General features: G+C 70.3%; 2 protein-coding genes across 2 annotated transcripts; one reads left to right on the top strand and one right to left on the bottom strand.

Moving 5' to 3' along the window:
* The first annotated feature begins 2,388 nt into the window (after positions 1 to 2,388).
* Positions 2,389 to 13,595, top strand: NPR2 (natriuretic peptide receptor 2). Its single transcript, XM_062599530.1, has 22 exons — positions 2,389 to 3,109; positions 7,354 to 7,553; positions 7,639 to 7,752; positions 7,973 to 8,108; positions 8,230 to 8,324; positions 8,456 to 8,588; positions 8,807 to 8,891; positions 9,054 to 9,174; positions 9,416 to 9,490; positions 9,608 to 9,685; positions 9,843 to 9,947; positions 10,042 to 10,113; positions 10,218 to 10,377; positions 10,485 to 10,640; positions 10,739 to 10,907; positions 11,055 to 11,201; positions 11,448 to 11,571; positions 11,702 to 11,770; positions 11,924 to 12,098; positions 12,318 to 12,416; positions 12,524 to 12,615; positions 12,878 to 13,595. Exons 1-22 carry the CDS (start codon positions 2,389 to 2,391, stop codon positions 12,938 to 12,940), a joined length of 3,189 nt encoding a protein of 1,062 aa, XP_062455514.1. The 3' UTR covers positions 12,941 to 13,595.
* A 761-nt stretch (positions 13,596 to 14,356) lies between these two features.
* Positions 14,357 to 19,735, bottom strand: SPAG8 (sperm associated antigen 8). The gene is made up of 7 exons (XM_062599531.1): positions 19,692 to 19,735; positions 18,707 to 19,091; positions 15,704 to 15,878; positions 15,561 to 15,606; positions 14,846 to 14,960; positions 14,598 to 14,660; positions 14,357 to 14,516 (listed from the first exon to the last, which is right to left on the bottom strand). The coding sequence occupies exons 1-7, from the start codon at positions 19,730 to 19,732 to the stop codon at positions 14,421 to 14,423; spliced, it is 921 nt and encodes a 306-aa protein (XP_062455515.1). The 5' UTR covers positions 19,733 to 19,735; the 3' UTR covers positions 14,357 to 14,420.
* Between the last annotated feature and the right edge of the window lie 2,285 nt (positions 19,736 to 22,020).

Genomic DNA, 22,020 nt, shown 5'->3' on the forward strand with positions numbered 1-22,020 from the left:
TCCTTCCTCCCCTCTGCCCCGGGGACGGTGGAACCATGGCCCGGCTCAGCCCGTGGCCCGTGGCACGGGACGCCCGGCGCAGGTACCGCGTCCCCTCCGCTCTGCGCAGCCCTGGTCTCCGGGGCGCCGAAGGAGAGCACGGGGCACTGCCGGGCAGGCGGCCGGCGAGACCCCGTCCCGTCCCCGTCCTCGTCCCGTCCCGCCCCGTCCCAGCCCTCCCCCGCCCCGGCGGCGTGCGGCGCCCCGGCCGCGGCCGGCCCCGGGCCCCCTCTGCTGGCATTTGCACGCCAGCGCTCCCCGCCGGGCCCGGCCCCGCGCGGCCCCCCCGCCGCCCCGAGCCCCCCGCCGGCCTCCCCGCGGCCCCGGCCCCGCGTCGGCCCGGCGCCTGCGGCGGGGGCGGCCGGGCGAGGCTCGGCCCGGCGCCGGCGGCTCTCAGCTCCTCTCTCCCGGCGCCGCGGCTCCTTCCCAGGCTCGGGGAAGCTCCCGCTGCGGCGCGGGGGGGCGGCCGGGCCCGGGGCTGCTGCGGGCACCCCGCGCAGTGCCCCTCTGCCCCGGCCCGCAGCCCCGCGCCGAAGCGGCCCCACGCGCGCCCGCCCCACATCTGCCCCGCGGCCGAGGCAGCGCCCGGAGCCCACGTCCCGCCGGGCCGCGCCACCGCGCTCCGCTCCGCCACCGACGTGTCGTTCACCGGGCCCGGGGTGGGGGGGAGTGGGGCACCCGCCGGGGGGCACCCTGCCGCCGCCAGCCGTGGGGCAGGGCCGGGCCGTGGGGCAGGGGCTGGCGGGGCAGCGCGGCGGGCCGGGAATGCGAAGAATGCGGCGTGCGGCGGCGGCGTGGCCCGGCGGGCTCGCAGCCCCCGGCGCGGTCCCCCCCCCCCCTCCGAGCAGCCCCTCGCCTCCTCCCGGCCTCCCCTCCCTCGCTCCCTGGACACCTCTCCCCTCTGGCACCCTGCGCAGCTGGGGGAGGTCCGGGGGGGCGGAGACACCCAGACCCAGGGCAGCCCCCTCCCCAGGACCTGCCTCCCCCCCCCCCGCCCGCCGCTGCCCTCATCACCCCCCTGCACCCACTGCCTGGGCTCCTCCCCAGCCCTACTGTGGGGACAGCCGGGTCCCCAGGCACCCCCCCCCAGGAGCCTGCCTCCTGCGTCCCCCCACAGCGCGGGGGTCTCCCCAAGCCCGGGGGGCACCCCCAGATCCCCTCGCCACCCCAGTCTCTCGCTCTGCCCGCACCCCGCGGCGCACGGGCACTGTGTGGGGCTGGGGGCAAGGGGGCCCCACGCGGGACTACGTCCAAGCAAGGGTCGGGGTGCCGCGTCTGGAGGAGGGCACAAGGCGGGCGGACGGGGACCCCACAACCTGGGGGACCTGGCAGGGACACCACCCCCAGGGCACTCCTGCCCCACGGCCCCCCAGCACCCCTGGCTCAGTCCACCCGGGGTGACACCTCCACCCAGAGCACCCTGTCGAAAAGTCCCTGACCCCCCAAATCCTCCCCTGTGCACCCCACAACTCACCCCTCGGGGGGGGGGGGGGACACCCTCCATCCGGGCCCCTCGCACACCCCACAGCTCGCCCCTCGGGGGGTGGGGGGACACCCTCCCTCCAGGGCCCCGGGCACCTCACAGCTTCCCCCTCGGGGGGTGGGGGGACACCCTCCCTCCAGGGACCCCGGACACCCCACAGCTCGCCCCTCGCGGGGGGACACCCTCCATCCGAGCCCCGCACCCCACAGCTCCCCCCTCGGGGGGGGAGGCACCCTCCATCCGAGCCCCACACACCCCACAGCTCGCCCCTCGGGGGGGGGGGGGGGACACACCCTCCCTCCAGGGCCCCGGGCACCTCACAGCTCCCCCCTCGGGGGGTGGGGGGACACCCTCCCTCCAGGGACCCCGGACACCCCACAGCTCGCCCCTCGCGGGGGGACACCCTCCATCCGAGCCCCGCACCCCACAGCTCCCCCCTCGGGGGGGGGGGCACCCTCCATCCGAGCCCCACACACCCCACAGCTCGCCCCTCGGGGGGGGGGACACCCTCCCTCCAGGGCCCCGGGCACCCCACAGCTCGCCCCTCGGGGGGGGGACACCCCCTCCCCGGTCCCTCGCGCACCCCGCGGGCGCCGCGCGGGTCCCCGGCGCCCGGGCGCACCGCGGCGCGGGGCCGCCCCGACGGCGGGCCCAGACCCAGACCCAGACCCGGGGCCGGGGCCGGGGCCGGGACCGGGGCCGGCGGCGCGGCGGGGCGGGGCGGGGGCGGCAGGGGGCGCTGCCCCCGGCGGCGGCGGCCGGGGCGGTCCCGCCCGGGGGAGGCGCCGGCGGCGGCGGGGCGGGCGCGGCGGGCGCGGCGCAGGGAGCCGCGGGCGGCGGCCGGGGCGCAGGAGCCAGCGCGGCCCATGGCTCCGCGGCTGCCGCTGGTGCTGGCGGCGCTGCTGGCGGCGGCGGGCGGCGGCGGCGGGCGGCGGCCCGCGGCCCCCGACGGGGCGGGCGCCAACCTCACGGTGGCCGTGGTGCTGCCGGAGCGCAACGTGAGCTACGCGTGGGCCTGGCCGCGCGTGGGGCCGGCGCTGAGCCTGGCCCTGGAGGCGCTGGAGCGGGGCGAGCCGCCGCTGCTGCCGCGGCCCTTCTCGGTGCGCGTCGAGTTCATGAGCTCGGAGCTGGAGGGGGCCTGCTCCGAGTACGTGGCGCCGCTCAAGGCCGTGGACCTCAAGCTCTACCACGACCCCGACGTGCTCTTCGGGCCGGGCTGCGTCTACCCGGCCGCCACGGTGGGGCGGTTCGCCTCGCACTGGCGGCTGCCGCTCATCACAGCCGGCGCCGTGGCTGCGGGCTTCAGCCAGAAACGGAAGCTCTACAGCACGACGGTGCGCACGGGGCCCTCGGCCCCCAAGCTGGGCGCCTTCGTGGCCCACCTGCACGCCCACTTCAACTGGAGCGCCCGCGCCGCGCTCCTCTACGCCGACCGCCGCACCGACGACCGGCCCTACTACTTCACCATCGAGGGCGTCTACCAGGAGCTGCAGGAGGCCAGCAACATCACCCTGCGCTACCACATCTACTCGCCCGACGAGGGCGGCCCCGACGCCGCCGTCCACTTCATCAAGGCCAACGGGCGCGGTGCGGAGCGGGGCGCGGGGGGGGGGCTGCGCTGCGGGGCGGGGGCGCGGGGAGCCGGGGGGCACAGGGGGACGGAGTGCGGGGAGCGGAGGGGGCGTGCAGGGGGACGGTGCGCGGCGCTGTGCGCAAAGGGAGGGTGCGGGGGGACCCCGGATGGGTCTGGGCACCTGGAGGGGGGTGTGGGGGACCCTGCGCGGGGCTGGGCACAAGGGGGCACAATGAGGGGGGTAAAGGGCCCCTTTGTGGGCCTTAGAGGGGGGAAGGAGTAAAGCCCAGCCCAAGGCACAGGGGGAGGCCGGGGGCACTGGGGGAGCACTGTGGGGCATGGAGAAAGGCTGGGGGTGCCAGGGGAGCAGTGCAGGGCACGGGGAGAGGCCAGTGGCACGTTGGGAGCAGTGTGGGGCACAGGGAGAGGCCGGTGGCATGTTGGGAGCAGTGTGGGGCACAGGGAGAGGCCGGTGGCACGTTGGGAGCAGTGTGGCGTGTGGGGAGAGGCCGGTGGCACGGAGGGAGCAGTGTGGGGCACAGGGAGAGGCCGGTGGCATGGAGGGAGCAGTGTGGGGTGCGGGGAGAGGCCGGTGGCACATTGGGAGCAGTGTGGGGCACAGGGAGAGGCCGGTGGCACATTGGTAGCAGTGTGGGGTGCGGGGAGAGGCCGGTGGCATGGAGGGAGCAGTGTGGGGTGCGGGGAGAGGCCGGTGGCACGTTGGGAGCAGTGTGGGGCACAGGGAGAGGCCGGTGGCACATTGGTAGCAGTGTGGGGTGCGGGGAGAGGCCGGTGGCACGGAGGGAGCAGTGTGGGGCACAGGGAGAGGCCGGTGGACGGAGGGAGCAGTGTGGGGTGCGGGGAGAGGCCGGTGGCACGGAGGGAGCAGTGTGGGGCACAGGGAGAGGCCGGTGGACGGAGGGAGCAGTGTGGGGTGCGGGGAGAGGCTGGTGGCATGGAGGGAGCAGTGTGGGGCACAGGGAGAGGCTGGTGGCACGGAGGGAGCAATGTGGGGTGCGGGGAGAGGCCGGTGGACGGAGGGAGCAGTGTGGGGTGCGGGGAGAGGCCGGTGGCACGGAGGGAGCAGTGTGGGGTGCGGGGAGAGGCCGGTGGACGGAGGGAGCAGTGTGGGGCGCAGGGAGAGGCCGGTGGCACGGAGGGAGCAGTGTGGGGTGCGGGGAGAGGCCGGTGGCACGGAGGGAGCAGTGTGGGGTGCGGGGAGAGGCCGGTGGCACGGAGGGAGCAGTGTGGGGTGCGGGGAGAGGCCGGTGGCACGGAGGGAGCAGTGTGGGGTGCGGGGAGAGGCCGGTGGCACGGAGGGAGCAGTGTGGGGCGCAGGGAGAGGCCGGTGGCACGGAGGGAGCAGTGTGGGGTGCGGGGAGAGGCCGGTGGCACGTTGGGAGCAGTGTGGGGTGCGGGGAGAGGCCGGTGGCACGTTGGGAGCAGTGTGGGGTGCGGGGAGAGGCCGGTGGCACGGAGGGAGCAGTGTGGGGTGCGGGGAGAGGCCGGTGGCACGGAGGGAGCAGTGTGGGGTGCGGGGAGAGGCCGGTGGCACGGAGGGAGCAGTGTGGGGTGCGGGGAGAGGCCGGTGGCACGGAGGGAGCAGTGTGGGGTGCGGGGAGAGGCCGGTGGCACGGAGGGAGCAGTGTGGGGCGCAGGGAGAGGCCGGTGGCACGGAGGGAGCAGTGTGGGGTGCGGGGAGAGGCCGGTGGCACGTTGGGAGCAGTGTGGGGTGCGGGGAGAGGCCGGTGGCACGGAGGGAGCAATGTGGGGTGTGGGGAGAGGCAGGTGGCACATTGGTAGCAGTGTGGGGTGTGGGGAGAGGCCGGTGACATGGAGGGAGCAGTGTGGGGCACAAGAAGAGGCCAGTGGCATGGAGGGAGCAGTGTGGGGCACAGGGAGGGGCCGGTGGCACGGAGGGAGCAGTGTGGGGTGCGGGGAGAGGCTGGTGGCACGTTGGGAGCAGTGTGGGGCATGGGGAAGGGCTGAGGATGCAGTAGGGCCTGTTTGGGGCACAGCAAAGGTCTGGGGGCAAAGCGGGACCTACACGGCATATTGAAAGGGGTGGGGTGGGCACAGTGGGAGCGCTGTGGGGCACAGCGGGGGCACACAGCAGTGTGGGGCCCGGCGGGAGCAGCGTGGGGGTCCCTCGGGGGGGGGGGGCAGCACAGCAGGGCCCCGGGCAGCGCCGGGACCCCCGAGCCGGGGGGGTCCCCCCGTCCCCCTCACCCCCCACGGAGGGGTAGAGGCGCCTTGGCACCCTGGGGGGCGCCGCGGGAGGAGGCGGGCCGGGGGCCGCGGGGGGCCGCCGGGGGCCGGGGCGGCCTGGCGCTGCTCCGCTATTGATGAGCAGTTAGTGGGGGGTATCGATCCCGGGGGCGGCTGCTCCGCTCGGCTCCTTAATGGAGCCGGAGATGCTGTGTCATTAGGGAGGGCGCCAAGCCCGGGCGGGGGGGGGGGACCCGCCTGGGGGGCCGCTGCTCCCGGCTGCGCTGGGCCGGGGGCAAGGAAGCGCGCACGGAAAAAGGCTCAAATCGGTGATTGCGATCGGCGTTTCCGGCTCGGTGCCGTAAATCACCCCGATGCGGAGCGGTCCCGTCCCCCCACCCGGCGCGGGGTGCGGAGGCGAGGGCCGGGGAGCTGGCCCGCAGTGGGGCACCGGGGCAGGGGGCGCGATGTGGGGCCGGGCCTTCGGAGACCCGGCGGGCGCCGAGGCCCGCGGCGCCGAGAGCGGCGCCCTCGGCCAGGCCGTCCCGGGGCAGGTGGGGAGGAAGCCCCCGATCCTCGGCGCCCGCGGCGGCGCCTCGCCCGGGGCGGGGGGCAGGAGCGGGGCTGCCGCGCGCTTCCCCGCGCCCCCCTCTCGCCGGGCGACGTGCGGGGCCCCGCGTCCCTCCTGCAGCTCGCGAAGGCGCTGATATAATTACAGCTGAGGCCGAGGGAATTACCGGAGCATCTGCCCGCGCGGCGCACGCCCTCCGCCTGGGGAGACGGGCGGGGGGGGGCTGCAAGCGGGTCCCCCGACCCCTCCTCCACCCCCTCCTCCCCCCGGCCTCTCCGCGCTCCGGGCTGGGTGCTCGCCGCCGGCGTCGGCGCCTGCCGCGCCGCGTGTCCCGCCATCTGCCGCCAGCTGCTGTCGCTCCCCAGCCCGCCCCGGGGCCCCTCGCCGGGAGCTTTAGGTCCCGCTCCCGAGCCTGGCGCCGGCGGCGTACCGGGGCGCTGCCTTGTCCCCCTCCACCTCCCGGCCCCGCTGCCCCCCGCCCCCGGAGCAGCCGCCGGCCCCGCTGCAGGTGGCCGGCACCCGGGGCGCCTCCGCGGGCCGCGCCGTGGGCCGAGGCGGCGGGCAGAGCCCGCGGGCGCCTGCCCGGCCCCGGGCCCGCTGGCGGCGGGGGGCTCGTGGATGCCCCCGGCCGCAGGGCTTCCTCGCTCGCCCCGGCGCTCCCTGGGCCCCGCGTCTGCCCCAGGGCCGCGGCGCTGGTCCCGGCCCCGGCCCCGGCCCCGGCCCCGGCCCTGGCCCCGCGCGGGCGGCCCTTGAGCCGGGGCCCGCGTCCGAGCGTGACATTCCTCCGGCGCCCGCCCGCCGCCGCCGCCTCCTCCCACGTTGCTCAATCCCGGCTTCCCAGCCAGGCTGGCTGGAGCAGGGGCCCTGGTTTTCCGGGGGGAGGGAGGAGGCGGTGGCAGGATCCTCAGCTCTGGCCCTCCGAGGGCGAAGAGGGCCCCTGCTCGGGGGGGTTTCGGACGGTCTCGGGCGCAGCCTGGCCAGCCCCCCCGCCACCCGCGGCGCTCCCGGCCGGCCCCACGCAGCCCCCACGCGGTGCCCGGGGCCGGGTGTCCCGCCGGGGCCGGGCGTCCCGCCGGGGCCGGCCGGGGCGCCGCGCCGGGGCCCGGGCACCCCCTTGCCGCCCGCGTCCCACCAGCAGATGCTCTGTTTCCAATTAATGCTGCGGCCGCCGAAGGTGCTGGAATCCGGGAACCTGCACATTCCTGCCGCACGACCGCAAACCCAAACATGTTTTTGTCCCTTCCCGAGTCTGGATTCCCCGGCGTCCTCCGGGCAGAGGCTGCCGTCCTGCGCGCCGCGGCCCCGGCGCCCGTTCTGCGCTGGCCGGGGCCGGCGGAGGCCCTGGAGGGGACCGTCCCGGCGCCCCCTTTCGCGAGGGCCCGGGGGGCGGCGGCGGCGGGGGGCGCGGGCAGGAGCCGCGGGCGCGGGCCGGGCGCCGGAGCAGGGTGCGGGGCCCCTGACGCGCCGTGTCGCCCGCAGTGGTTTACCTCTGCGGGCCGCTGGAGATGCTGCGGCGGATCATGCAGCGGGCGCAGCGCGAGAACCTCACCAACGGCGACTACGTCTTCTTCTACGTGGACGTCTTCGGGGAGAGCCTGGGGGGCGACTCCGCCCGCGATGCCTTCAAGCCCTGGCAGCAGGGTCCGGGCCAGGACTCGGGGCTGCGCGAGGCCTTCCAGGTGAGCGGCGCTGCGCCGCCGGCGCGGGCGCGGGGCAGCGCCGCCGGACCTGCGTGAGCGGCCGCGGTGCTGCGCTCGCTTGCAGACGGTGCTGGTGATCACCTACCACGAGCCCCAGAACCCCGAGTACCAGCACTTCCAAACCCAGCTCATCCTGCGAGCCAAGGAGAATTTCGGGGTGCAGCTCAACTACTCCCTGGTGAGCGGGGCCCTGTGGGTCTGCGTGCCAGCCCCCCCCTTCCCCGGGGACCGGTCTGACTGGGGCTGCGGCGTGTCACCAGCGTGCCGAGGGTGGGACACGGCCGCGCGCGATGCCGGAGGTGCCATCTCTGGAGGCTCTGCATATGGGGCAGTGAGCATGTGTATGGCCCCGGCGCCTGGGCTGTGGGGCGGGGGGTGCTGACGTCTCTCCCCGGCAGATGAACCTGGTGGCGGGGTGTTTCTACGACGGGGTGCTGCTGTACGCCATGGTGCTGAACGAGACGCTGCGGGAGGGCGGCTCCAAGAAAAACGTCACCCGCATCATCCAGAAGATGCGGGACCGCAAGTTCCAGGGTAACGGCAGGGCCGGGGTGGGAGCTGAGGCTGGTGGCCCAGCCGGGACGCAGGGGTGCTGGCACCCGTGGTGGGAGCTGGATACGCTCCCTGTCCCACCCGGGTCTCGCTTCTCCTGCAGGAGTGACGGGGCTGGTGAGCATGGACAGCAACAACGACCGGGACACGGACTTCAACCTGTGGGCCATGGGCGATCCCGAGGGCGGGCAGTACGAGGTGGGGGCTGGCGCCGGCCCTGCGGGGTCGGGGCGGTGGGGAGCGTGTCCTGGCTGGGGCTGCGGAGGGGACGCTCAGGGCGCTGTGGGCGGGCTGGGGGGATGCACGGGCTCGGCGCTCTCTCCCCGTAGGTGGTGGGACACTACTCGGGTGCGGAGAAGCAGATCCACTGGCTGGGCCGGCCCATCCGCTGGGTGAAGGGGGCGCCCCCCCTGGACAACCCGCCCTGCGTCTTCGACGTGGATGACCCCTCCTGCGATAAAAGTGGGTGCGCTGGGGCAGCTGGCCCCCGAGCAACAGCTCCACGGCTTCCCCACATCCCCTGGTCCCCAGCACCCCTCCCCAGTGGGAGCATGGGAACCCACCAGCTGGGCTCTCCCAGGCTCCTGTGGGTGCTGGCCTGCCTGGTGCCCTCTGCGGGCTCTGGGTGCTCTGGGGGGTGGGGAAGCGGGGCTGCGCTAACCCCCCTGCGCTCCCTGCAGCCCCCCTCTCCATGCTGGCCATCGTGGCTTTGGGTGCCGGCCTCACCTTCGTCATGTTCGGCATCTCCAGCTTCCTCATCTTCAGGTCAGTCGGGGACCGGGGAGCCTCTGCCTCAGCCCCGGGCGCCCCTTGAAGCCGTGTGGGGCGGGCTGGGTGCCCGGGGCGCTGGCCAGGGCGGGGGCCCCTCCTGCCCCGCTGGGTGTCCCCGGCAGGGCCGCGGGCGCCTGATGCCGCCGTGCTCCCCAGGAAGCTGATGCTGGAGAAGGAGCTGGCCAGCATGCTGTGGCGCATCCGCTGGGACGAGCTGCACTTCGGCAGCGCCGAGCGGTACCACAAGAGAGCGGGCAGCCGGCTCACGCTGTCCCTGGTGAGAGCAGCGACCCGCGGCGCCTCGGCCTGCCCCGGCCCGGCTCTCCGGGCCCTTTAGAGCCACCTCCCTGGTCCCGCCGTCGTGCCTCCTCCTGTAGACTTCGCCCTCCCTGTAGAACGTGTAGCCCCACAGATCGTGCCCTCCAGAGCCCCCTCTGCACCGTCCCCTGTACGCCCCGCTGCCACCGGGGTGTCCCTGCCCTGGCGTCCCCGTCCCTAACCCTCTCCTTCCCTCCCAGCGGGGCTCCAGCTACGGCTCCCTGATGACCGCCCACGGCAAGTTCCAGATCTTCGCCAACACCGGACATTTCAAGGTCAGTGCAGCTGGCAGCGAGAGCGCCCACGTCGCCGCGTGCCGAGCCCTGACCCCGCCGTGTGCCCCGCTCCCTCCGCACGTGGCGCTGACCTCTCCTTCGTCCCCTCCGCCCCAGGGCAACGTGGTGGCCATCAAACACGTCAACAAGAAGCGCATCGAGCTGACACGGCAGGTGCTCTTCGAGCTGAAGCATGTAGGTGCGGGGTCCGGGCCATGGTGGGGGATCCTGGTTGGGGACACAGGGGCTGGTCCTGCCGGCGAGGGGGCTTGGGGACATGGGCAGCCGGGGTCGGAGCAGCAGTGCGTCCTACCTGGTCTCAGCGTGGTCTGGGCTCTGCTTCCGGCTCCAGATGCGGGACATCCAGTTCAACCACCTGACGCGGTTCATCGGGGCGTGCATCGACCCCCCCAACATCTGCATCGTGACCGAGTACTGCCCCCGGGGCAGCCTGCAGGTAGGGGGGTGGCCAGGGGAGCTGAGGGATGGCACCCAGCCTGGCTGCACCTCACAGCCGTGGGACCTGCTCATGTCCAACATGCTCCCCCCAGGATGTCCTAGAGAACGAGAGCATCAACCTGGACTGGATGTTTCGCTACTCGCTCATCAATGACATCGTCAAGGTACCCAAACGAGGGTGCTGGGCTGCAGGACGGAGTGCTGGGGTGTGCCGGGGCTCTGCTCGGGGGTGCCAGCTTTGCAGCGTCCGTCTGTCTGTCGGGCACAGGGAATGGCCTTCCTGCACAACAGCATCATCGGGCACCACGGCAGCCTCAAGTCATCCAACTGCGTGGTGGACAGCCGCTTCGTGCTGAAGATCACTGACTACGGGCTGGCCAGCTTCCGCTCGCCCTGCGACAGCGAGGACACGCACGCCCTCTACGCCAGTGAGTGCCCGTGCCCGGCTGCCTGGGCACGGGCGCCCCCGGCTCGGTCCCCGCAGCGGTGGGATGGGGTGGCCGTGTCTCACCACCCCATGGCTGTGTCCTACCAGAGAAGCTGTGGACGGCGCCAGAGCTGCTGCAGAAGGGCCAGCTGTCCCCGCAGGGCATGCAGAAGGCCGACGTGTACAGCTTCGGCATCATCGTGCAGGAGATCGCCCTGCGCAACGGCCCCTTCTACGTCGAGGGCATGGACCTGAGCCCCAAAGGTGAGGCGAGGGCGCGGAGAAGGACGGGGACGCGAGAAGGACGGGCGCCCGCGGCGGGGGGGCTGGCGCCCTGACTCCGTGTCCCCCGGCCCCGGCAGAGATCGTGCAGAAGGTGCGGAACAGCCAGAAGCCATACTTCCGCCCCTCCATCGACATCGGGGTGCACAGCGAGGAGCTGGCGGTGCTCATGGAGCGCTGCTGGGCCCAGGAGCCGGCCGAGCGCCCCGACTTTGGCCAGATCAAGATCTTCATCCGCAGATTCAACAAGTGGGTGCTGGCGGGGATGGGGGTGGCAGCAGAGACTGGCGGCCCTTGGGGCAGCCCCCCTGGGGGAGGTGTTGGGGGGCACCTCGGCCCGTTGGGAGCGAGGGTGCGTCGCGGCCACCTGCTTCCCAGGCGCCGGTGTCTCTGCAGGGAGGGCAGCACGAGCATCCTGGACAACCTGCTGTCGCGCATGGAGCAGTACGCCAACAACCTGGAGAAGCTGGTGGAGGAGCGGACGCAGGCCTACCTGGAGGAGAAGCGCAAGGCTGAGAACCTGCTCTATCAGATCCTGCCCCAGTGAGGATGGGCGCACGGGCGAGAAGGGAGCACACGGTGCCCCGGGGGATGGGTGCCAGCCTGTGCCCGCCCCATGGCAAGCGTGGGGGGTCCCCAGCCTGGCTCTGCGGGTCTGCGCTGGGGATAGGGGTGGAGAGGGCAGGGAGGACGAGGCTACGGGGAGGGAGCAAGCGATCCTCCCAGCGGTCGCGCCAAGCAGGGGCAGCGCTGGCCCATGGCACCCACCGGCTCCCCGTCCCTCTCCAGCTCCGTGGCGGAGCAGCTGAAGCGGGGGGAGACGGTGCGGGCCGAGGCTTTCGACAGCGTCACCATCTACTTCAGCGACATCGTGGGCTTTACCGCCCTCTCGGCTGAGAGCACCCCCATGCAGGTGGGAGCGGGAGTGCGTGGCCGGCAGCGGAGCTCGGCCTGCCTTGGCCGCCCCGTGCCGGTGCCCGTGCCGCGGGCACCTCGGAGGGACGTGCCCGCTCGCAGCCCACACTGCCCCTTGCTCCTTCCAGGTGGTGACGCTGCTGAATGATCTCTACACCTGCTTCGATGCCATCATTGACAACTTCGACGTGTACAAGGTGGGGTCACGAGCGCGCGCAGCCCCCCCATGGCGAGGCGCTGGGTCGGGGGGCACGGGAAGGGGGCTGTGGGCAGGGGCAGGGGATGCCGACAAGGTGGGCGCTGCCGGGGCGGTGGGGGGCACACTGGTCCACCTGACCCCGCTGCTGCAGGTGGAGACCATCGGGGACGCCTACATGGTGGTGTCGGGGCTGCCGGTGCGCAACGGCAAGCTGCACGCTCACGAGATCGTCCGCATGGCCCTGGCCCTGCTCGAGGCCGTCAAGACCTTCAAGATCCGGCACCGGCCCAACGACCAGCTCCACCTGCGTATCGGCATCCACACCGGTGAGCCCCACACGTGAGGCAGCGCGCAGCGGTAAGCCCTGCTGGGCCCCAAGCTGAGATGCTGGAGGGCACGGGGCTGCGAGGGCTGCTGTCACCACCCCCCACCCCGGGTGACGTATGTGCCACGCTCGGGCATCCCCGGGGAGGCACTCAGCTGGGACTGCAGCCAGGAGATGCTCTCCCACCCTGCAGCAGCTCAGCGCATTTCTGTGCCCGCAGGCCCTGTCTGTGCTGGCGTCGTTGGTCTGAAGATGCCCCGGTACTGCCTGTTTGGAGACACGGTGAACACAGCCTCCCGCATGGAGTCTAACGGCCAGGGTGAGTCCCGAGCCGTGGGCTGCTGGCTTCTCCAGGGTTCGTAGCTGTGGGTTGCACCCTGGTCCCAGACCCCAGTGACATCTCTTTTCCCTCTCTACGTGCCCCAGCCCTTAAGATCCACGTCTCGTCCACCACCAAAGAAGTCCTGGATGAGTTTGGCTGCTTTGAGCTGGAACTGCGTGGGGATGTGGAGATGAAGGTGAGGCCAGGACGAGGTGGTGGGCAGGGGGCCCGGCAGAGGACCCCAGCCGGGTGCTGTGCGCTGGGTGGTGAGGTATGGTACTGGGAGCCCCCTCGGCAGATCCCAGTGCGCAGGGTCGCATCCGAGAGGGCCGCGGTGGCACCAGCCCACCTGGGCAAGGGTTGGACAAGGTCTGCGCCGCAGCCCAGGCACGGGCTTGGGAGGGTCTGGCTGCGGTGTTGGCGCCCTCGTGGCGCTGAATGCTCCCCTCTGCCCCCAGGGCAAGGGGAAAATGCGAACGTACTGGCTGCTGGGCGAGAGGAAAGACCCCCAAGTCATCTGAGCCCAGCCGCGGCACCGCCGCAGAGCCCTGCGCCACGCCGGGACGCCGCACTGTGCCTCCAGCCCTGCCTCCCCGTGCCGCCTGGCCCCGGGGGTCACACCACAGACCGGGGCGGCCGGGGCCACCCCAGCCCCTGCAGCTCCCGGCTTCGGCCTCCTGCAGCGGGGCTCAGGCGTGTGGGGCCCCGCAGCGAGGGCACCGCCTGCCCCCCACCCACAGGCACCAGCAAAGCCCACCTCCCCCTGGGGAGGAACCAGCCCTGATCCCGGCTCCGTTCCCCCAACCCTCTCGGGTCCTGAACCCCTTGCGTCCGCTCTCCCACGGCTCAGCTGGCTCTGAGCCCCCTATGTGGGGCCTGGCTGCCCCACAGGGCGTTTCACCTTCTCTTTCCAGTAGTTGGGCCCTGGCAAACCATGTCACCCTCCCCGGGGGGGGGGGGAAAGACAGGGGCTCCTGCCAGGACTGGCCCTCAGCCGGAGCACAGACGACTACGTTAGGTGCCACTGTTCCTCCCTGTGTCCCCAGCCCGCCTCACCTTCCGCCCACCCCCCTGTATATAGCCCCACCGGGTCGTGTAAATACCCCCCGCCCACCAGGTGTAAATATAGCAGTCAGATAGTGCAAACTATTTTGTTGAAATACAGATTTCCCCAAAGCCCTCTGCCTCCGGCCTCTGCTTCACGCTGACCCCCCCCCCCAGACTGCAAACGGGGCTGAGCGCGGGGCGAGCCGGCCACGAGCTGAGCCGAGGCAAGGGCCGACGGCCCCCGGGGGCTGGGGGCTGGCGCTGGGCGCGCGCGGAGAGCCGCCCCGCGCCGGCTGTCCCGAGTGGCGGCAGGGAGGCTGCCGCGCTGCGTCTGCTGGAGAGGGTTCAGGGCGGTTCTGGGAAGACCTCGCCACCGCGGGGTTTGCTTTGGCCCGCGGGCTGCAGTGCGTTCCTGTGAGCTCATGCTCTGGCTGCGCGGCAGCCGCTTACTGGAACCCACCTGTGCCCGGAGAGTGGCGGCGGCAGAGCTGGGCCCTGGCCCCGGGGGCCGCACGTCACCTGGGCACCGGGAGAGGCCACGTCCCAGGGGACAGGGCCGCGCCAGGACTCGTCCTCTCGGGCAGCCAGCGCCCGAGGCTGGCCTGCCCCGCGTGGAGGAGCGAGCGCCGCGGCCCTGCCGTGGGGGACGCCGGGCTCGCGCCGGGCTGTCCGCAGTGGGGCTGTGCTCCCGGCAGCGTCTTGCCAAGGGGTTGGAGGGCGCCCCACGCCAAAGGGGCAGGCTGGCCCCCTGGGAAGCTATGGGAAACGAAGTGCTCTGGATGTGGGACACCCTATGTCAACACCTGGCCTGGGTAGGGTGCCTGGGGTGGCAGGCACACACTGGTACGCCTGGGGCAGAGTCGGGAGCTCGACTTCCAGCAGCGCAAGGCCAGCCGCTACCTCCTGCGCTTTATTGCTCGGCCAGGCCAGAGGCTGGGACCGCTCTCGCGGGTGTCAGGGCAGGGGCTGGCCCAGGTACTCCATGATGGGGGTAGAGAAGGCCGCGTTCCTCCGAAAGGGAGCGTTCGTGGCGTGGATGCTGGTGACACCCTGGAGGGGAACAGGGTCCCCGTGAGCAGCGCAGAGCCAGCACAGAGGGCGCAGGGCCCGGCGGGGCGACGGGGTGCTTACGGGCACGCTGTGGGCTTGCTCCAGCCAGTAGCTGCGGGGCTGCTCCGTGTAGCAGTCATGGGGCTGCGGGTGGAAGAAGCAGAGCGCCCGTGAGCACAGAGAAGGGCACCCAGCTTGCACTACACACTCTGAGGGGTGTCGGGAGGCTTGGGGGCTCCTAGAGTCCCCCAGCTGTTCCCACCCAGCTCGTGGGACAGCCATCGTGAGCTATAGGTGGCCTGGGGGCTGCCGCTTAGGGTGAGCCATACCTGGGTGGGGGGCAGCGGTGTGGGCTGGAAGCCCTCTGCGCAGTAGTCCCGGTGCGTGGTGGAGACCGACTCCATGGGACCAGGGGGTGGACAGATCTCCTCCAGCATTTCCTTCCTGCAGAGAGAGCCCTGGGGTGCTTGGAGGCACGAGGTGGACAGGACCCCAGGCACCACTCGGCTCCAGTGCCCTCAGACGTACAGAGCCCCCCCACCCAGGGTACTGCTGCAGGCCTGAGGCCCAGAGTGACCAGCCAGGAGAAGAAGGGGGCTTTCAGATGGGGTCTGGGTGAATTAAATGCCTCTGCAAACAGTGGACCACCCCATGCTCAGGAAAAACTCACGCCAGAGCAGCATCCCCAGCCCTTCCTCATCTCCTGCTGGCTCAGCTCCTGCCTCAAGAGCGAGCTCTAGATCTTCTCCCTCCCTTTACTTCCTCACCCCAGCTGTGCTCCCCCAGATCAGTGGGCCTGGGAAGAGGAGCTGGTCTGCCCAGGCCCCTGCTGAGCAGCTCATGCCCTCGCAGGGATGGAAAGCAGCAGGAAATACCCCAGGCACAGAACATAGCTCTGCTGAGCTGGGTCCTGACTGCCAAGTCCCTCCAGAACCACCAAGCTGGGCCACTGCACCCGGGGACTGCCTGCCACCCACAGCTGGAGCCCAGAGAGCGGCAATGCTGGGGCCCGAGGGTGGGTGTCCCGAGAGAGCGCAGGCTTGCCTGTATTTCTGGTACAGCATGAACTCCAGCATGGCTTCCCGCTGCCCTGCGGGGGAAGCAGGCACCGTCAGCTCGGGGGCAGCCAAGGCCCCCCACGCTCACTGCCCCATGGGGCGGTGTGCCGCAGCGGGGCTCTGCCTCACCTCGTGCTGGGAGTGCCGTCCTCCAGGGCTGGCGGTAGGCGTCCTTCATGGTGGTGCTGTCAGCCAGCTGGGAGAGGAGCTGGTGGGTGAGCAGCCCGCGGTGGCCGTGCCGGTAGAAGAACCCCTCGCTGCCCAGCTCCGGCCTGGGCACGTGGTCCAGGTCATTCGTGGCTCTCTGGGAACAGACGGTGGGGGCTGCGGGGAGGGGGCAGGAGGCAAGCACAGCCTTTGCCCTGTGCCTGCTCCAGGCTTTTAAGCTTTCGAAAGTCCTATGTGGCTCTGAGCAGAGGCAGGAGGTGGGTCCAGGTCCCCACAGGCAATGCTCTCCTCCTCCCTTGAGGCTGAGTTGCCCCATGCCTCAGACATGATGACCACTGTGTCATGGGCACCACCACATACCCAAGACCATGCCAACCCCATGTTTCCCCCAAGCATTGCCCTTCCGCACAACTACCACAGCACGGGGTCATGCCCTTGTGATGCACCCATCACCATGCCATGATGACAGTACCCTCATTTTTGGGCCTCTGTGTGTCTCCGCACCACCTGGCTGCGTCTAGCATAGCACCAAAGCCCTTCATGCCTCCCTTTCCCCTACCCCCATCATGAGCAAGTCCCTAAAACAAGGTGTCCCAGAGCACCTTGCTATGGAGCAATCCCAGATGCTGACGCATGTTCTGCAAAAGGGAGAGGGTCCTTCCCATAAGCTCTGCTCTCCAGGAAACTGGAAAGGAGACACCAGCAGCTGGGGTAGGGCTGCTGCCTCTCCCTGCCTGCCAAGGGTCAGACATCCTTGTACAGCCCTCCACCAGGAAGAGCTGAAGGAGATAACAGGTCCCCAGCCCACCTGGAAAGCAGCCCTACGCAGCCGTCCCGGCTGGCCTGGGCAAGCTCTGCTACAACATTAAAGCAAATCAGCAACCTCTCTGAGCCTTGACACAGCTTGGTAGCAAACCCCTGCCCAACCAGCCTCTGCCAGGGCAGCTGGCCCAGCAAACAGGCATCCCCACGGCCCTGTCGCAGGGAGTCACCGCGTGGTCATCGCTGCTGTCAGGCTGCCAGAGCATACAATACGACGCACCCGCGGCCTTTGGGTGGCTGCCCTGGGATGCAGCCAACAATTGCACAGGGAGCCCAGCTCCCCCACGAAACGCTCACCCCTCTGCACACGCTTTGGCCCGTGCTCGTGCCACCAGCTCAGCGCATGGCAGACACACAGCTCTACTCTACACTGCGCATGGAGTGGGCCTAGCAATGCTCCCCCACCCCTGGCTCTCCGCTGGTGGCACCCCCAGAGCTTTTCGGTGCTGCGTGCGCACTTGGCTCTCACGTGCTCAGACATTTCAGACCAAAATTGAGCTCCTCCAGCTCTGCTCTGGCACCAGCTCCATCAGAAAGAGGCCGGGTTAGGGGAGACCTAGGCCTGAGGCAACAACGATCCCTGCAAAGCGGACACTGATCGGCAGCGAGGACACAGTAAGCAGTTGGAGAAGAGCTGGCAAGGAGACACGTAAGGATGCCAGCTGTTGACACAATGTTGACATTGGGTAAATATCTTGTGGGACAAGGCCCTCCGCATAACCTGGGACACTTACCTGGGCAGACACTGAGTGTAAGGGGAACTAGCCTCTGCCCACGGGGACCCCGTCCCCACTACTGACCATCACTGCTTTCCTGGCGGAAAAAATGCTGCATCTACAGCTGCAGAAATCTAGAAGTGAGAAAAATCAGCTTTTTCAGCTCTGCAGGAAAAGGTCCAGGGATAAGACTGAAGCTAGGAAACGTCACATCAAGGTAGGCTGTCACAGCAGGACACGTGGCGCAGAGTCCTAAGGAGGTCTCAGCTGTGATTCTCTGGTCTGGCCACAGCACTTTAAGAGAAATTGCCGAAGGAGAAGCATGCAGAGTGCAAAAACATGAATAACACAACCCCTGGGAAGGCCTGAAGAGATTAGGGGTCAAAGTAGAGTGAGGTTAGATGTGGGAAGGGTCTTTGTGTGTAAAACAGAGAAGGGAATAAAGACATCGCCCTTCTGTGCAGCTAGGATGAGAAACTGTGGGTTCAGCCTGTGCTGAAGGAGAAGCAGGTCAGACTTCAGGGGACATTTCACAGGAAAGAGTTGAAGCACGAATGCTCAGCAGGAAGGTTACTTGGGAAGGGCTGCAACCTCTATCCTGCAACTTTCCATGCAGGCTAAATGCATCCAGATCGCCTAGGCAGGGCTGCTCTGGCCTGGGTCAAGGGCAAAGATGCTATTTAGAGAGCTCTGCCAACTCTACTAGTCTAATTTTGTTCTAGATGGCCACTTTTGGCCCACCTGCTCTTGATCCAGCAGCGTCCTCTGGTCTGCAGAGCCCTCCGAGCTCCTGGTGCATTTAGACACAGCAGTCAGGCTCGGCAAAGGGATCAGGGATCCACCTCTCTGCCTTCGTTGTCCCCCTCGGCCCCGCTCACCTCACCAGAGGCTACCAAGCTGCACTTGCTTTTTCAGCAACAGCCTGCCCATGGCGCAAATACTTTCCTGCTCTGCTGGAAAATGCCTGGCCTGACACTTTCTTGCATCGCCTCAGTCCCTGCTGTCACCGTGGCATTTCATTTTGTCAGCTTGTCACTACTCTGTGATTGACTGCAACATCCAACTCTCTCTTCCAAAACAATGAGCTCCCAGGTTACAGCAGAAATTTTTCCTGTTGGTTCCTAAGTGCATGCTGGTGCATTTTGCACTATTGAATTTCATCCCCTTTCCATCCCACAGATCTCAAGGTCATCCTAGGAGCTCAGGCTTGGTCAAGGACAGCTATTTAAAGAGAGAGGACTCATCCAAGGGTGCTGACAGCCTGTGCCCTGGTGCAGGCTTAGACCAAGGGTGCTTACAACAGCGTGTTCCCGGGGCTTTCCCTTGCCCCATCCACAGCCTGTGAGCGTGAGAGAAAGTACAAAACACAACCACAGGCCTCTGTCAGTAAGATGGGGGATCCACGGCACCCCACTGCAGGAATTACCTCCTCCTGCCAGTTGCGGACCAAGCAGCTTCCCCGGGGCGTGGGCTGGCTCGGCTGCTCCGCGGGTGTCCGCACTGGGACGGGCAGCGTCTGCGCCAGGCTCGGGGGCGGCTCTCCAACGCAGGGCCCTGCCGTTCCACGGCAGGGTGGCAGCTCGAGCCCACGGGGCTCCTTCCCGACCTCTGCGGGTGGCACCGCTCCAGCTCTGTTGCTTGGAGCCGGTAGGGCCTCGCCGGCTGTCGCAGCCGCGGCCACGAGCGTCTCCCCGTCGCAGAACGGCTTCTCGTCGGCTACCTCGGGCACAGGCCCTTCGCTGGGGACGCTGGCCGCGCGCAGCGGCCTCTCTCCGGGGTACGGGGGAGGCACGTGGCCTGTCAGAGCCACCCTGCGCGTGGGGACGAGACACGGTCGCTGAGGAGCGGCACTGGGGCACGGCCTTCAGCCCCACTCGCCCACGGTGCCCCAGGCACGCGCTAGCCGGACGCGAGCCTGGTGCCGTGCAGGGTCACTGCTGCCCCACTGCGCTCCCGCCTTGGGTCTCTCCGCTGTGCTGAGCCCCTCCATCCTTTCGGGATGCAGCAAGCAGCATCTGCGCCTATGTCCCCGCTCCAGAGGGATCTTCGCCTCCACGATCCCCTTCCCACCCAAGCTGGGACCCCTCCTCGTGTTGGGCTCTGCCCCCCAAGGACCCCCGGTACCACCCTCCCAACACCCTGCTCCAGGCAATGTCCGCCCGGCCCCCCTCTGGCTCCCACATCTCCGAATAACCTCTGGGGCCTGCCCCCACCCACGGCCCTGCCCCCCAAGTGCCCCCCCAAGGCCCTGCACCACAAATCCCCCCCCCCCGGGGTCCTGCCCCCCAAGTGCCCCTCCATTGCCCTGCCCCCCAAAGGCACCTCCCAGGCCCTGCATCTCTCAGAGCCTCCCCGGGCCATTCCCCCACAAGGCCCTGCCCCCCAAGTGCCTCCCCACGGCCCTGCCCCACCCTCGGGGGGTCTCGGGTCCCCGCCGCGCTCCCGGCTCCATGGCAGGGCCCGGCCGCTGCCACCTGCGCAGGGGCGGGAGGGAGGGAACTCCGCCGCCCCGTCTCCATGGCGACGGTAACCCCCCCCCCTTCCGCCGCGGACCCGCCCCCCCAGCTCCCCAAGCTCATTGGCTGGGCCCCGCTCGGTAGCGCCTCCCATTGGCGGAGAGCCTCGCGGTGGGAGGGGACGGCGTCCGCCCTGTCCCCGCCCGCTTCGGCCGCAAACGGCGGGGGGCGGGGATGAGGGCGGGGCCAGGACCAGGGGGCGGGGCCAGAGCCAGGACCGGTACACAGAGGCAGGCAAGGGCGAAGGGGCGGGGCCAAGGGCAGACAGGGGCGGGGCCGGGGGCAGGACGGGTACACAGGGGCGGGGCCACGGGGCAGGACGGGTACACAGGGGCGGGGCCACGGGGCAACAGGGGCAAAGGGGCGGGGCCAGGGGGCAGGACGGGTGCACGGGGGCGGGGCCAGGCCGGGGGGCCGCTGTGGGGCCCGGCAGCGCCCTGCGCCCGGGGTGGCCACGCGCCCCAGTCCCTCGCCCTGTGCCGGCCGCGGGGAGCGGGGCCTGGCCCCGGGCCCGGGCGCCGACGGCCACGGGGGCCAGGGCCGGGGAGGAGCCCTGGGGCCCGGCCAGCGGCCGCAGGGCCGGCGAGGCCGCGTGGGATATTTATAACAACAAGCGGCGCCTTGAGCCGCGGCCTCACCGCCCCGCCGGGCGCCCCAGGCCCTGCCAGCTGCGCGGGGGCCAAGCGTTGGCCCCCCGAAAGCAGCCGGCAGGGGCTCGGCCTGGCCCATGCCTCTCCTGCGAGCCCGTCTGCTGGGGGGGGGGGGACACAAGCCCTGGCAGCCCCCGCTCCGCCGCAGCCCCCCGTGCTTGGGGCCAGTGGCCGAGTCCGTGGGGCGGCCCCCGGGGTTTGCCCCCCCCCTGTGGGGACGGCCGTGGGGCGGCAGCCCTGGCTCCCGGTGGAGCTGCTGGAGCACACGCGGGCGCCCCACGCCAGCTGACGCATCCCCCTCGGCTCCCCCTTCCCGGCTCTTTTGGGAACTTGCATCATTTGTGATAGTCCCGGGCTAAGGCAGGAAAACACCCCTCGGCCCCCCGCGCGCCGAGCCCTGCTCCCCTGCCGGCCCCGTGGCTTCCCGGCCCAAGCGCTGCACGCCGCGGGGCCGGGAGCACCCCGCCGGGGCCGGGCTCGTCTGGGGACTGACAAAAAGCAACGTGGCCGAGGACGAAGGGCAGCTGGAAACGTTCATGACCCGACGTCACGTGCGAGCCTTCGCCGGCTGCCGGGCACGGCGCCGTGCTGAGGTTCGGCCGAGCCGGTGGCAAGCGCTCCCGGCACGGCCCCGAGCTCTCAGGTGGCACCATGTTGTCCCATGGTGCCACCTGAGCGGAGGGAAACGCTGCACCGTGGTCCGTGGGCAGAGCTCCGGCTCTGCGTCTCCGGCACGGTCGGGAGCACGAACGAGCCTTGTATTTCTGACCTCCTTGCTCTGGAGCAGCAAACACTGCTCGGAAACATCGCGGTGTTTGCACAACCCATGCCCTTTTTCGGCACGTCCGTGATTGCTTTCTCCGCCGAGAGCTGCCTCGTGAGCAGTGCTCGCTGCTCGTCTCCCATCCCTCGCTGAGCTCTGGACGTGGCGTGCTGGCGAGCTGCTGCCTGGAGAGGCTGTGGCAGCTCCTGAGCCCCGTCGCGCTGCCGGCCATGAGTCGAGCCCCACATCCTCCTGAACCTTCACCGTGAAACACTCGTGGCTCCTCGGCCATTTGTGTAGCCACCCGTCTTCTGCCACCTTCCTCCTGCGTGCAGCACTGCTCAGTCCCACCATGTCCCGGGGACGCCTGCCCGTCTTTGGGATCTGCACCCCAGGACCCCCAGGATCTCCACGTCATCTTTGGGATCTGCACCCCATTCTCAGGATCTGCACCCCATCCTTGGGACCTCCACTCAGTCCTCAGGATTTTCACCCCATGCTTGGGATCTCCAAGCACAACATGTGGTGCTCCCAAGGTGCCCAGCACAGGCCGTGCTGGTGCGGCCCACGCCTGAGAGCAGCCCCAACCCCAGCCCCAGCTCGAGCCGAGGCAAGAGCAGTTCCCACACGAGCCCTTCGTGACTACAGTCCAAGCCGGGAAGCACAGAGCGAAGGGGCACAGTGTGGCTGCGGTGTGCAGTCCAGTTGCGATCATTATATATACACACGCGCTTTTAAAAGAGCCCGGCTCACAAACGTGGATTTGTGGAGACCAGACCAACGGGGAGAAAGGATCTAAACGCAGAGCTGC

This window comes from Rhea pennata, chromosome Z, assembly GCF_028389875.1.
Source record: "Rhea pennata isolate bPtePen1 chromosome Z, bPtePen1.pri, whole genome shotgun sequence".
Taxonomy (NCBI): Eukaryota; Metazoa; Chordata; class Aves; order Rheiformes; family Rheidae; genus Rhea; species Rhea pennata.